The sequence below is a fragment of the Medicago truncatula genome, chromosome 6 (genome assembly GCF_003473485.1).
Source record: "Medicago truncatula cultivar Jemalong A17 chromosome 6, MtrunA17r5.0-ANR, whole genome shotgun sequence".
Taxonomy (NCBI): Eukaryota; Viridiplantae; Streptophyta; class Magnoliopsida; order Fabales; family Fabaceae; genus Medicago; species Medicago truncatula.
In genome coordinates, this window is record NC_053047.1 from 31,223,200 (window position 1) to 31,238,057 (window position 14,858).

A 14,858-nucleotide genomic window follows, 5' to 3' on the forward strand; every position below is an offset into this window, starting at 1 on the left:
CGAAATGCAAGATTACAAGCTCATTTCAACACCTGTAGCCTCTCATGCCAAAAAATTAATTTTTAAATACATTGAATGATTATTGTATCTGACATATAATTATAACTAAATACATTAGTTATTTAATGACTCTAAAAATTTGTTTTTTAAGGGATGAAGTATTTAAATACCCGATGAAGCCTCTTTGGATGGACAGGGAAACTTGCAGCGTAAGCATATTCTTCTCTATGTGCTTGGTGATGGGCCCCACACCAGCTTCTAAAACAAGACTCGCATGATACCCAAACCCATCTCAACCGTACATTCATCTTTCCTTTCCCACCACCAACGGTCCAGATTCACCACACTTTCCAACAGCCACGTGTACAACCACCTATATATATTCCACTCCCACTCAGTACTCACACACTCTCACTCGATCATTTTCCTTTTCATTTTCACCTCATTGTCACTTTCTCGAGAAAAAAATAACTCAGAAAATCACAGAAACACCGAGAAAATTTTCAAAAAAACCGTAAAAAAATAAAAACACGAGATTTTGATTCTTACAACAATGGTGGTTACGATCAAGATTGTTAAAGCTCGTCAGATCTTCGATAGCCGTGGAAATCCAACCGTCGAAGTGAGTTTGTTTTTTTTTTCTTTTTCGTTTTTTGTTTGGAAGCTAAGAAAATGAGCGGGAAAATGAAGAAAAAATTATATTATTATTATCTTATTAGCACCTTCTGATTGAATAAGTGTCAGAGACACCTACCCATATTATTATATTTGATATCTTCATTAGTGACGATGTGTCTGTATCCGGTGTCTGTGTCTGTGTGTGTGTCTGTGTGGGTGCTTCATTGAATATCACAGGTTTCGGTGTGTTTTTTTTAGGAATTTGTTTATGAGAAGCTGTGGTTTCTGATTTTGGTTTGCTTATTGTTAGGTTGATGTTACTCTTAGTGATGGAACTTTTGCTAGAGCTGCTGTTCCTAGTGGTGCTTCAACAGGTAAATGATTGGTGAAAATTTGATTTGATTTTGTGTTTGTGTGTGATTTGAGGAATGTTTTGATTTGGTACATTTTTGTAGTAATTTATTGTTTGTGTTGTGAAATAGAAAGGAATGTTGAAGTTGATGTGATGTTTTGTGGTTTCTAATTTTAACTAAACTGTCTGTGACATGTGTGTACTATGTAGTAAATTATTGTTTATGTTTTTGCATGAGGCATGTGACTTGCGTGTGCTATGAAGCACGGACACTTTAGATTATTTAGATTTAGATAATTGAATGCCTGGCAGACAAAAGTGTCTGATTCAACCCTGACACATGTGATTACATTTAATAATTTTCATTTTTTTCAAATTATTGTTAGCATCTATGTGTCAGTTTCTATCTTGCTTCATAAGCTTTTGTGTTTCAAAAGGTAAATTATCGGTGTTTGTTTGAGATATTGAAGAGAAAATTGAATTTGATTTTGTGCTTGTGTGTTGATTTAAGGAATATTTGGATCAGGTACGTTTTTTGTGGTACATTATTGATCGTGTTGTGAGGAAATAGAAATGAATGTTGAACTTGAAGAGATGTTTTGTGGTTTTTAACTAACATGCGTGATGCATGTGAGTTGTGTACTATGTAGCACTCAATCTTTAGATTATTGAATGTGCGTCGGACATGTGTCCGATGTAACATTGACTTATGTGTAATGCATTTTTTGGAATATTTTGATTTGCTACACTTTTGTGTGTGTTTTGGTAAGTAAATTATTGTTTGTGTTGTGAAAAAATAGAAATGAATGTTGAACTGGAATTGATGTTTTGTTGTTTCTAATTAAATATGCATGATGCATATGACGTGTGTTCTATGTAGTACTGACATTTCAAATTGATTGCACGTTTGACAAGTGTCCGATGCAAAACTGATATATGTGGTTACGTTTAACCATTAACCACTGTCATCTTCTCAAATTATTATCAGTCTCTGTGTCCGAGCTTCATAGCTTTTGTATTTTATTGATTGTAAAGTTTCATCTGCTTATAGTAATATGTTATGACTCATAACTCGTTTTACATTTTGTTAAAGGTGTTTATGAAGCGCTGGAATTGAGGGATGGAGGCTCAGACTACCTTGGGAAAGGTGTTCTTAAGGTATTTGATACATTTTTTTGTTTCACATTGATGTATTTAGAAGTTCTTTTCTAATTTTGTGAAGAATGATGGATTTCCTTTTAAAAATCTCAGTATCTGTTTGATAATATGCTTTTTTATTTTGTCCCCTTACCTTACAATCCCTTTTTACTATATTTTTGTTTACCAGTAACTGATGTTTGTTTTAGGAAGTTATTTTTTCCTGAATGAAATGGAGCTGATAATAAGATTCCAAATTTGTTTTGGCTTAGGCTGTCGAGAATGTGAATTCAATTATAGCACCTGCTCTTCTTGGCAAGGTATTGTGGAACTGTAATATTGGGTTATTTGGACATATTTTGTATTGTTTTTAAATCCAGTTTTTATAGAGTGGCTGAATTTGTTATCTGCGTTTACAGGACCCAACCAAGCAGACTGAAATCGACAATTTTATGGTACAGCAGCTTGATGGAACTGTTAATGAGTGGGGATGGTGCAAGCAGAAGGTATCACTATAGGATTTTTTTTGCTTATTTTTTGTGATTGCATTTATGGAGACAGTAATAGACTAATAGGCATTCATTTTTTGCTGATTGGATTTCCACAATCTTTTAATTTTCAGCTTGGAGCCAATGCTATTTTGGCCGTGTCACTCGCTGTCTGTAAAGCTGGTGCTTTAGCAAAGAAAATTCCTCTGTACAAGGTATGTGAGGTTTCAGTAACTATAGTTTCTATCTCGTTAGCTTGTGTTCTCATGAATTGCTTTGGTATATTTTCAAAAACATTTCAGCATATTGCAAATCTAGCCGGAAACAAGACTTTGGTATTACCTGTACCTTCATTCAATGTTATCAATGGAGGCTCACATGCAGGAAATAAGCTTGCAATGCAGGTAAAATCTATCTAATATATGTATTAATTAGGGTTGTTTTTTTATCCAAATTCTTATCCTTCTGCCTCGTGTATAGGAATTCATGATTCTCCCTGTTGGGGCATCTTCTTTCAAAGAAGCAATGAAGATGGGTGTAGAAGTCTACCATCATCTAAAGGTTAATGTGCTTTCTAACTTGTTTAGGAATAAATGCAAAAATGGCTGAGAGGATTCTTTTTTATTTAGTCTCATCAATTAAGACATTGTGTTTGCCTTACAGGCTGTGATTAAAAAGAAGTATGGACAAGACGCTACTAATGTGGGTGATGAAGGTGGCTTTGCTCCTAACATCCAGGTCCTTACGTGCTTCTTTTGGTTTTTGTAATCTAAGTGTTACCTAAGAGTAGTTCATGATTTGATTTTTTTCGCAATTAGTGGACTCATTTATTTTGTTTGCCTATTAGGATCTTTTCTAGTGTGATAATCCAAATGTGCATACAAAATAATTATTTCTGCTGTTACTCTATATTCTATAACAAACATTAACCATCTCTACTCTGCTTTCTGCTTCATTACATTTTCATGTTGCCGAAATGCAGTTTTTAAATTTTTACAAATGTTCTGTTTACTTTATAGGAAAACAAAGAAGGACTTGAGCTTCTCAAGACTGCCATTGCAAAAGCTGGTTATACTGGAAAGGTTGAATATTCATCTGCTGAATCTGACTTAGCATCTTAGTACATATATGAATGACTAATTTCTATTTATACAGGTTGTAATTGGGATGGATGTTGCTGCTTCAGAATTTTATGATAACAAGGGCAAAACATACGACTTGAATTTCAAGGAAGAGGTGGACAACTTGTGAACTTTTTCCTGAAGTTTCTCTATTTTTATTCCTTTGTTGAGATATATTTCTTCGTCAAATGCTTTAACTAGATAAGTGACTACCTTATTGCAGAATAACGATGGATCAGAGAAAATCTCAGGAGACAGCTTAAAGAATGTGTACAAGTCATTTGTGTCAGATTACCCAATCGTGTCCATTGAGGATCCATTCGATCAGGATGACTGGGAGCACTATTCAAAATTAACAGCTGAAATGGGTCAGCAAGTACAGATTGTTGGTGATGATCTCCTTGTTACCAACCCAAAGGTATGCTTTATTAACTTCTAACTTGGGAGTGTTCCACAAACTTGTATACTTCTGTGTTTTTAACATTATTCTGTCCATTATTGGCTCCTTAGCGTGTGGAAAAAGCAATTAAGGAGAAGTCTTGCAATGCCCTTTTGTTGAAGGTAAATTTACCTTCAGCCGTAAATTTTTATTTACTAGTGAAAGAAGAGTTCCGTCTTAATGAACTATCCTTTTTAATTCTCTATCAAATCTGATGAGAATTTTCTTTATAACCTATTTGATAGGTGAATCAAATTGGCAGTGTAACTGAAAGTATTGAAGCTGTGAGAATGTCTAAGCAAGCTGGCTGGGGTGTCATGGCTAGCCACCGAAGGTAATGAACGTCCATTTTTTTCCCTATCAGTTCCGTTTTGCTCTGTTTTCTAATGTCATTTTACGTACATAGATACTAATGTGTTAATCTTGTTTATTGTAGTGGTGAAACTGAGGATACCTTCATTGCTGATCTCTCAGTTGGGCTAGCAACAGTAAGTTATCATTAATGTTATGCTATAAGCTTCATGCAAAACAATTCATGTCAAGATTTTGTAACTTGAAATTTTTTTACCTTCTCTGTTGAAGCTTATAAGATTTGGTTGTGCTATGTTATTGTTTAATAGGGTCAGATCAAGACGGGAGCTCCCTGCAGATCTGAAAGGCTTGCTAAGTACAACCAGGTAACACCACAAAACTCCTTATCTTTGTTAATTGAGATGAATACGGTCTCACTTCAATAGCTAGTTATGCCTTTGAAAAATTGTATTTTGTAATGCCATATCCATTTGATTTAAAAGCTCTTGTGCTTCTATTTTATTGCATTATTTGTTCAATATTACTTTCATAATATTGCATACCTTAGGGCCCATAGAAGAATAATGTGAAATAAAATTGAGATGTAGATAGCTCTATGTGGATTTAAGTTACACCATTGTTGTGAACCTCTTTGATTTGTGTCGCAGCTTCTTAGGATCGAGGAGGAGCTTGGTGCTGCAGCAGTCTATGCTGGTTCCAAATTCAGGGCCCCCGTTGAGCCCTATTGATATTTGAACGTAAACTGCAGCAGTTTGTGCTGGTTCCAAACTCGGAGCCTTGGTGGAGCTCTATTGATATTTTGATGCAAACTGCGTTAAATAAGTTTCTATTGACGCTGACAGCACGGGCATATCTGATATATTTCTACATTTGTTGAACCGTCTGTATAAGAGAATAGATTTTTTTGAAGAACTCTAAGAAAATCTATATAGTTTTGTCGAGTGTGTAATTTTGGAACTAGGGCAACAGGGAAGTACTTTGAATTTGATGTGTCTGTTTGGGGTGGCTTTGAATTTGATGCGTCTGTTTGGGGTGGCTTGGCTTGGTTAAATATCAAATATTAACACATTCTGGGTGGATTATATTGATTTCTATGCACATCTTGACTTGTGAAAAATATTATCTACTATCATATAGTTCATATGTGCACATGTCATTGAACTCATTCATAAACAACACACCTATGTCTGTGAGTTTAAAGTTTGGCATTATGATGATAGGGAATAGTTTAAAGTTTAAATGTGTACATGCATTTACTAACATTCATTCACATATGAACGACATGATTGAAAATATTTCTTTTTCAGCTCTCTACTTTTCAAATTTTTAATGTTATTTGTAAGTGTGAATTCCTCATCTTTTACTTATTAGTTTATTACAAGTTTTCCCTAGGTTATTCACACTTATTCAGAATAATAAGTGGTAAATGTTTACATTTTAAATCGAAAACACTATATAATATATATTCATCTTCTGTATTATAATTCTCCCTTCATGAAGGCTTACATATTTTGATTTTGATTGAAGGACTTAATAGAGGTTGTTGATTGTCTTTCTGAAGGTTGGAATGACTTGTTGGGTGATGATGGTTTCCACCTATCAATATGATTGGCTTGGAAAGATATTATTGGTATCAATATGGCATATGCCTTAATCTGTTGTATCTGAATTGTGTTTTAAGGATGTGTTGCGTGCGGTCAAAATCCCATGACTGCATGCCGCCAAACTACATTATTTTAGACCGTTTGGTCTTTGATAGTACGGTCCAATTTTAAGCTTATATTTTAGATTTTTTAAGGGGTGTATTTTAGATTTTTAAAAGTTTAAAATCTGCATTAAATAAGTCGTCTTGAGTTCAAACTCAGACAAATGAAAAGAAAAAAAAAACAACTAATCTAATAAATAATTACCGATTCTTATCATAAAAAAAAAATTACGAATTTAATAATTACGCGTTGATTTTATAATTTTTAAAATATCTGGACTTGTCATAAAAAGTAATTTACCACACATAAAAAATATATCTAATATTATTCTTTCAATTTAATTTTACTTTTTTTTTTTTGCAAGAGATTAGTCTCTATAGATTATTATTTTATTTTATTCAACATTTGTTTTTTAAGTAACAAAAATGGAATATATTACTATGAACACTTTAATTGTTGAAGCACAAGACGTGCCATATCAATCACGAAAAGATCAAAACCCTATCAAAATTACATCAAAGTCAATCGATACCCATACATAAAAGCGGGCTCTACTGGCAATTATGTGTATCAAAATTAAAGACTACATTACTAGCTTTCAACCACCACAAGGTATGTGATTTTACTTTATCTAACAATAGTGGTATAGAACTTTGACGGTTCCGAAATAACCTGTCATTCCATTTCCATAAAACCCATACACACTGAAGCCAAATCAAATGAAATAAAGATCGACGGGATTTCAAGCCACCTGCATATTCAATAAATTGCACAAAATGGTCTGAGATAGCATGAGAATCTACCCCTTCGACACCAAGCCATGTCCGCACCATAGGCCACAATGCACCGAAAATTGGACAAGACAAAAACATATGATTCATATCTTCAACATGCCCACATCCCGTGACACAAAACCGAGCCTCCACAGATATAATGCCACGATCTACCAAGTTCGATTTAGTAGGTAAACAATCCCTCAACAGCCGCCAAGCAAGGATAGAAACTTTTAAAGGAACCTATTTATGCCAGATTAACTCCATATTTTGATGAACATGTGGTTGTTCCTGTGATGTCAACATGTCATATACACCACGAACAATATAGCCTCTAATCTGATCCGGTAACCACAACCACCTGTCTGTTTCTGATTCCTGCAAAGAGACTGTTAGTAATAAATCCCTACACCCTTCTACCAGGTCCTCCTCCCACGCCCATAAACGACGACGCCAATGCCACACCCCCCACCATCCTCCACCTCTCAACAAGAACATGTTCCTCACAATGATTACTTTATTAACAACTAAATCATATAGCCGCCTAAAGCGCTCACACAGCGGAACACTACCACACCAACAATCTCGCCAAAAATTGGTTTCGGCTCCATCCCCCACCCTCCTCCTAACACAACATGCAAACCAACCCTCCCCACCCTCGCCTATCCCATCTCTAATCCTGACTATCTCCCTCCACCACGAAGAACAACTCCGGCCCCGTCCTCCAAACCACCATCCGCCACACTTATACCTAGCGACCAACACCCTACGTTGCAAACCATCCCTAACAACTAACAACCGCCAACACCATTTCTCCAACAAAGCAATGTTAAACTCTCTCAACCTCCTAACACCCATCCCTCCATACTCCCTCCTCAAATATAGAAGAATTCCAACCAACATTTTATTTTATTTATAAAACTTGAAAAGATTATTTTATTGAGTGAATATTCATTTTGGTCACTAACCATTTTTGATGCACCAATTCAATATTTCATAAAAAATTCAATTTAGTCTTTAACATCTTCATGCTATTAAAATCAAATAGTCCTTGTTTCATTATAATAAAAAGACCAATTTGTAAGTATCGTTTATTTTTATCAAAAAAAAAGACCAATTTGTCTCCTATAGAAAAAAAAAATTATAAACTAATTTAGGTTTTTTTTAGTTAGGGATAGAATTGATTCGCCAAAATATACCAAAAATAAAAAAAGAAGAATTGATTTGCCAAAATATTGTGAGGATTGTTAAGATATATTATGATTCTCCATTTATTGTAACTAGCGTTCAGACGGGCACTCCCGTGCCTGTCTGTCCGCTCTTTCTATTGCGCTAACGCATGTAACTCATAAACAGTATGTTTTCAACATCAATGTTGGTTTAGTTTTTCTTGATATATCTTAGAGAACATTATTAGAATTAAAAGAACGATCAAGCTTGATCAAAAAGAGAAGGATCAAACTTGATAAATAATATAAGATATGTAATTCATGCGCTTCCTTAACATAGTTGCATAATATATACTTAGTTTTGTGATGCAAACTCATCTATCTATGTAGGATATATGCATGAAACATGAGTGACAATTATGGGGATGGGTTTGATGAAGATATTAAATCTTTCCCAACGCTAACACAATTTACAGAAAGCAGTACATATATACTCTATATTATTCTCGAGCCATTTAAGTCTGTCACAAAATATAAAGTTAGGAAAATATAAGGCAAACCAATTGAAGGAATAAGTAAAAAAAACTTTGATAATACATCCAAATCTTGCAAAGGACGACATTTCACAAAGAGTGAAAGAATATTTACACATTAGTCATATCACTTATTCATACTTTGGGATATTTTTGATTGAAAAAGTCAATGTAATATAGCAAATGGAATGTTAATTAAACCGGAGCATATAAGTGATTGCTCTTGTTAAAAGAAAATATAGACAACTCGAAGCATACATACATATACACGCAACTTTCTGCTTGCTGTATAGATTTAAGAACTTGTATAATACTCCTCTATTTCTAACAAAGAATATCCTGAAGCAAATTATTAAAGCACTGTATTAGTTAAAAATTAACTTAACACATCAATGATAATCAATTATTAGCTGCCCATTTCTATCTGTAATCAATTCACTTTACAAACTGGAGTACATCATTTCAATGCATCAAAATTATGAGACTTGTTCGGGATTTAAATTGACATTACAATATTGTTGTCAACAAAGAAATAATTTGGTTCATTAGCAACTTCATTAATTTTTTTTTTTGCTGCGGTCAATGCAAAAAATTAGTGCAATTGATTAAAGAAATAATAACAAACTCAAGTAATGATGTCTTTTCTTTGCTAGTCAAAACCATAACAACTTTTTTAATTTAAATAGGTTTATAATTATCAGCAAAGGCAAAACTAATGGAAAATATAGCAAACCTCTTGAATTCTAAAAAATCAGGGAATTTTCTCAAAAAACAAATTGAGGGAGTTATCACTATTCACATCTATCGTTCTCTTTATTTCTATCTTTCACACGGTACATCTCTAACCGCTCTTTTTGCTCATGTCTTCTTTGTTACTGCATGCTAATAATTAGAAGGAAATAAATTGGTCATCTCTAACCGCTCTTTTTGCTCATGTCTTCTTTGTTGCTGCATGCTAATAATTAGAAGGAAATAAATTGGTCGTCCTATTTTATTTAACTTAGGGTCACCACTCATGGAACTTCGATTTCTACAAAAAACATGCTCTCTACTCTGCCTATACGATCGGAGATTTGCCTCTAATCATAGGTAGTTACTGTTTTTAGATTGGAATGAAAAGAGAAATTATTCAGATACTAATAAGAACATGTTGAATTCGAACTTTTTTTTGAAAGAAGAGAGACCAAACAATGTAAAAAGAAATGGAATTTGTACCCATATACAATTAAGTTTTGAAATAGAAATTGCCATTCGTTGTTCTGCCGCATCCCTCCCAATGTACTCAATGTAGTATTTATATTTGCAGTAGCTGCTGGATTTTGTAATCCCCAAAGAACTGATCAATGTACTGAATCTGAATCAAACAAAAAAAAAGAGGAAGATGAAAGCGTCGGATCAATGCCCAATCTGTAAAATGTGAAATTGAATGAAATTAATATGCAACATAATCACATCCTTAACATGAAATAAATAGAAAAAGGGAACAAATGCGAAAATAAATAAATTGAATCAAAGCAAATAGTTTAAGAAATTCAAAAAAAGAATGAGAGAATCAGGGTCGTACCCTCCACGATGCCACTACCAAAATTGATGTCGTTGCATGATAGTGGGATGTTGGTGTTGCCGTCACAGATCCATGTCTTTATCATCGCCTCCCTGTTGCGGTCGTTAAAGGCAGGAAGTCATTCTATCTCTCTCATTAGCACAAATTCCCATCAAGTTATCACTATAAAGTCTATGTACTTCTTTTTGTTTTGGTGTTTGTGATTGGAAATTAGAATATGAAAAAAAAACTACATTTGACAAAATTTATATAACCGTGTATCTCTATTAGGTGTGGTGGTTAAATTTTGTAACCGATTATCCTAAACTGATATTCTTATAATGCTTCCCCTTTTCAAAGTCTTCACATGAAAGTACACTTATTAATGTATAGTTGATTAAATTTTGTAATTTTTTTGCAATGACATCATCTGGAAAGTTATCAGAGGAGTTTGTGCATTGTGAACCTTTGACAAATACAATTCAAAACTTATTTTTCTTTCCTCTCTTCTATCACCGATTGACAATAAATAATGACAATCAATTGCTTCACAATAATACATAAATTCTATGAAAGTACAACTTAAGGAATTTCATGCAAATCGATAAATAAGAACAAAGCAGATGAAGAAAACCCAATCTCAATTAGGGAACTAAAATATATGTATTGAAAAGAAGAATAAAATGAAGGATGAAAGAGTGTTGGAACTCGATTACTTGTCGAGTAGTAGTCCCCACTCTCTACACTAGCCGCTGCATTCCTTTCTCCATTCCTTATTTTTCTGTTTAAAACTCTATATCTATGAGATTCCCTTCCTTTATGTTCCTGCCGTTCTATGATTTTCTGTCTTACATTTGACAAAATAATCTAACCGCTTAGTTTTTGGTTCTATTGAAATTGAAACCGCTTAAACTTCCAACTGTGGGCCTTTCAGACTTGAGTTAGTGCAAGGGCATTTTGATATTTAAAAAAAAGCTACACCAAAAAAAAATATTGCCTTTATTAATAGGTATAGATTATACTATGAGTAATTAGTATTTATGTGTAATCGTAGAGATTAATCTCTGCCAAAAATAATAATTAGTATTTATGAGTAATCTTTATTATATATATTTGCCTTAATTTTTTTTTATAGTACACGTGTCATTCTCTCTATGCTAATTGTCATTAAATGTTTTAATTTGGGCATATGTAATGGTAGTATCATTCTTTTGTTTGATTATTGATTTTATTAAGAAAGGATTTTAATTTGTGAATTCTTATAAAGGTACCAGCTTGATCATTGATTTTATTAAGAAATAATTTTAATTTTTGAATTCTTAAAAAGGTGTATAAGGGATACAAAATCGGTACAATAATTATATCATTAATTAAAAATTATCTTATTTGGTATCATGCTTTCACAATCTCTAGAGTTTTGCTCAATTATTGATTTAAATCAAATTGTAACCAAAACTCATTTGTGGTTGAAAATTCTTAATCATGTCTTTAAAAAATTATCATTCAATGACATTTTGACGTGTGTCATTATTGTGTAGTTGAACCAATCATATTGCACCGTTTTGTCTTTTTTGCATCATATTACTTATTTTTATATTGCTTTGCATAATATTTCATTTATAATGTTTACCTATATATACTCCGTTCTTATTCAATTGTCTCATTCATCTATTCCTCCTCCCCATCAATCTAAAAAACGAGATTATAATGGCATCAAGATCTGATAACATCTCAGAGATCAGCCTTGAGAAGGAATCATAGATCGTGGTTGTTCAGATTATCCGTGTTTTGTTTGTTTGTGATGTCTCTCTAGATATTTTTAGGTTGTAAGTCAATCAAGCATTTTAGGATTAGCCAATTTTGTATCATATTTTTTATTTGTTCATGATGTCATTTGCTTTTATTATTTTTCCTATACATAGTATATGTTTCTTTCATCATTTCCACTTGCACATTTCTTCCAAATAGTGTTGTCAAACTCCAAAAGATTGTCATGACACCAAGATTTGATAACATCTATGAAATCAACTCGATCAAAGAATCATGAAGCGAGTTGTTCGAATAATTCATGTTTGGTTTGTTAATAATATCAACTGTGATAGACACCCGTTCTATGTAGATATGATTCCCATTGATACACCTATTTGTATATAATGAATGTAAAAAAACGACATTTTAAATTAATCTAATTTTTGTATATAATTCATGCCATTATGAGTAACTTGGGTGGTGATGTAAATCTTAGGATTGTATCAAACTAAAAAGAATGAATACAAACTCAATTGTATAAGTTTCCCAAGACTTTTTTTATTTTCATTTTAATTTCAATATGGATGAATAATAACTATATTGTGTTTGACAAATTATGTATTTTAAAATCTCTTCTTTATCTTCTCATTTTAATAATAAATTATAATTATATTGATACATTAATACATTGATATACGTAAACATCACTAATACGTGCGTACATGTTACCATCTAAATATATTTTATTTATTCGCTATTGCCTAATCACATCCACATCGACACATATACATCTTAATCTTAATCTCTATCTCTATCTTTATCTTTATTATATACATTTGCACTATTTTTTTTTGAAAAGTACACGTGTCACTCCTTCTTGCTTCCTCTCATTAATTGCTCGATCAAATATTCAAATCATCACATATTTACTCACATGCTATTTATGTCATTTGCATCACTCACACAAATTTGATTTATTTGAATTAATTTATTAAAAACAAAAATGGAAATTATAACATTTTAATAGCTTATCATGAATAAATTTTGTATTATCGGCCAATAAAAATTGAGATGATTTAAATTATTAGCCAATCATGATTCATGATTGAAATTACTAACCAATCAAAATTGAGATAACATGTCATCGTTATAACATTTACTTTGTTAGTCAATATGTTTGTCATCATTTTCATCATCTCTCTCTCTCATATGTTTTTAATTCTATTTGTTTTCGTTTTCTTTATTCATCTATTGTGTTTTAATTTTGTTTTTGTTTTTGTTTTCTTTATTTTTGTTTTTGTTTTCTTTTTAAATATTTCAACGAAGGGAAAGCTCTCTAAATTTTTGTAATGCCTTCCATAGTTTATGCAACATTAAAGGAATGATATGGTACATAATATGTTTATACACATTTTTAGTTTTTTTTTTACATATTTAAATTAAATAAAAATATATTTGGTCAAAAAAGGTGTGTGTAAATGTCAAATACATGTTATCAATTGGTTTTGTAAAAAAAAAATAAAAAAATCAATTGGTTTGAATTACTGCGATTTTGTTTCTAAGATCAAATGTATCGATTGATGAATATTAATGTACAATATTATTTTTTCGTTATTGTTTGCATGAATCAAGCACTTGATTATTTTGTTTATTTTATGTCTTTGGTTATAAATATCGATTTTGACTCCCACACTTTTCACACCACTCTATATTCACAATTCATATTATTAATGCACATATAAATATCGATTTTGAAGTCGCATGTCACTCTATCATTCTAAATCTCATTATAATGGCTATTACACTAATCTACATCATCATGTTTTTAAATTGTTTTGTTCAACAAGATTAATGAGAATTATAGCCTATCAACATTTCAAAAAACAATGGTCAACTTTTAAATATTAATTTTTATTAAGAATTCTAAATTTCAAAATAATCTCTCCTAATTTATGTCTTTTATGGCTATATATTCCCCCACGATTTTTCTCAGTTTCGTTCATTACGTGGATCTCGCTCCTTCATCATTTTCTTCGTTTTTGGTCACTTCCACAATGTTTAACTTCACTACTTTAATCTTTTTCTCTTAGTATTTAATTTTACATATCAATAATCCTCATTCATGATTTATTTGTGGTGAAAGGTTATCTATGCGATGAAGATATCAAACACATGTTTTGTCAATCATGTCAATTTGATACATCTATATGGCAATATAATGTTTTGAACAATTATTTGAGTGTATTTGGGTATGTTTTTTTTTTGTGGACAAACCTTATTTATGGGTGTTGTAATGTTTATCAAGCCAATACATGGTTTTCAATTTTGATTGCATTTATGTTGTTGTATATGGTAAATATTTGGTGTGATCAAAAGATGGTAACATTATAATTCAAGATTTGAACGATTATATGGTTTGAATAAAATCATCGACAACCAGAATTGAAATTCTTCCCTTTGATTTAAAAGCAAAATCATTGCCTTTTGAGGTGTATAATGTCATTTCTTTTACTTAACTAATCTCAAACTGTGTAAAATCTATTGTGGTCTCCTACTTGAATCAATGAGATATTTACTTTATATTTTTTTTATAGGATAGCTCAATATAATTATGAGGCAATATATCTGAATCATATAATTGTATTAAGATGGATCATTTTTATGTTGAAATAAGAAATGTTAAAATCCAACAAAATACCATCAATCTAAATGTTTTGATATTGAAATAATTTCTTTATATTACCAATTGATTTATGTGTCATTTGTGGTGGTAATTGTGACAAACATTGAAAGAGCTATCACGATAGAATGATACAGCTAGGAGGACTCATGAAAATAAAACAGGTTTATTTCCCTTTGTAAAAATAACATTTTTAAAATAGCATATAAGACAAAAGAATTAAGAAAATAGCATAAAA

The 14,858-nt window shown here is 31.8% G+C and overlaps 1 protein-coding gene across 1 annotated transcript; it reads left to right on the forward strand.

Annotated features, from left to right (window-relative positions):
• Positions 1-553: 553 nt before the first annotated feature.
• LOC11446699 (enolase) lies at positions 554-5,610 on the forward strand. Its single transcript, XM_024786307.2, has 17 exons — positions 554-622; positions 929-992; positions 2,064-2,128; positions 2,380-2,427; positions 2,527-2,613; positions 2,730-2,810; positions 2,898-2,999; positions 3,076-3,156; positions 3,259-3,333; positions 3,615-3,677; positions 3,751-3,831; positions 3,940-4,134; positions 4,227-4,277; positions 4,401-4,489; positions 4,592-4,643; positions 4,776-4,832; positions 5,115-5,610. Exons 1-17 carry the CDS (start codon positions 554-556, stop codon positions 5,193-5,195), a joined length of 1,341 nt encoding a protein of 446 aa, XP_024642075.2. The 3' UTR covers positions 5,196-5,610.
• Positions 5,611-14,858: the final 9,248 nt, after the last annotated feature.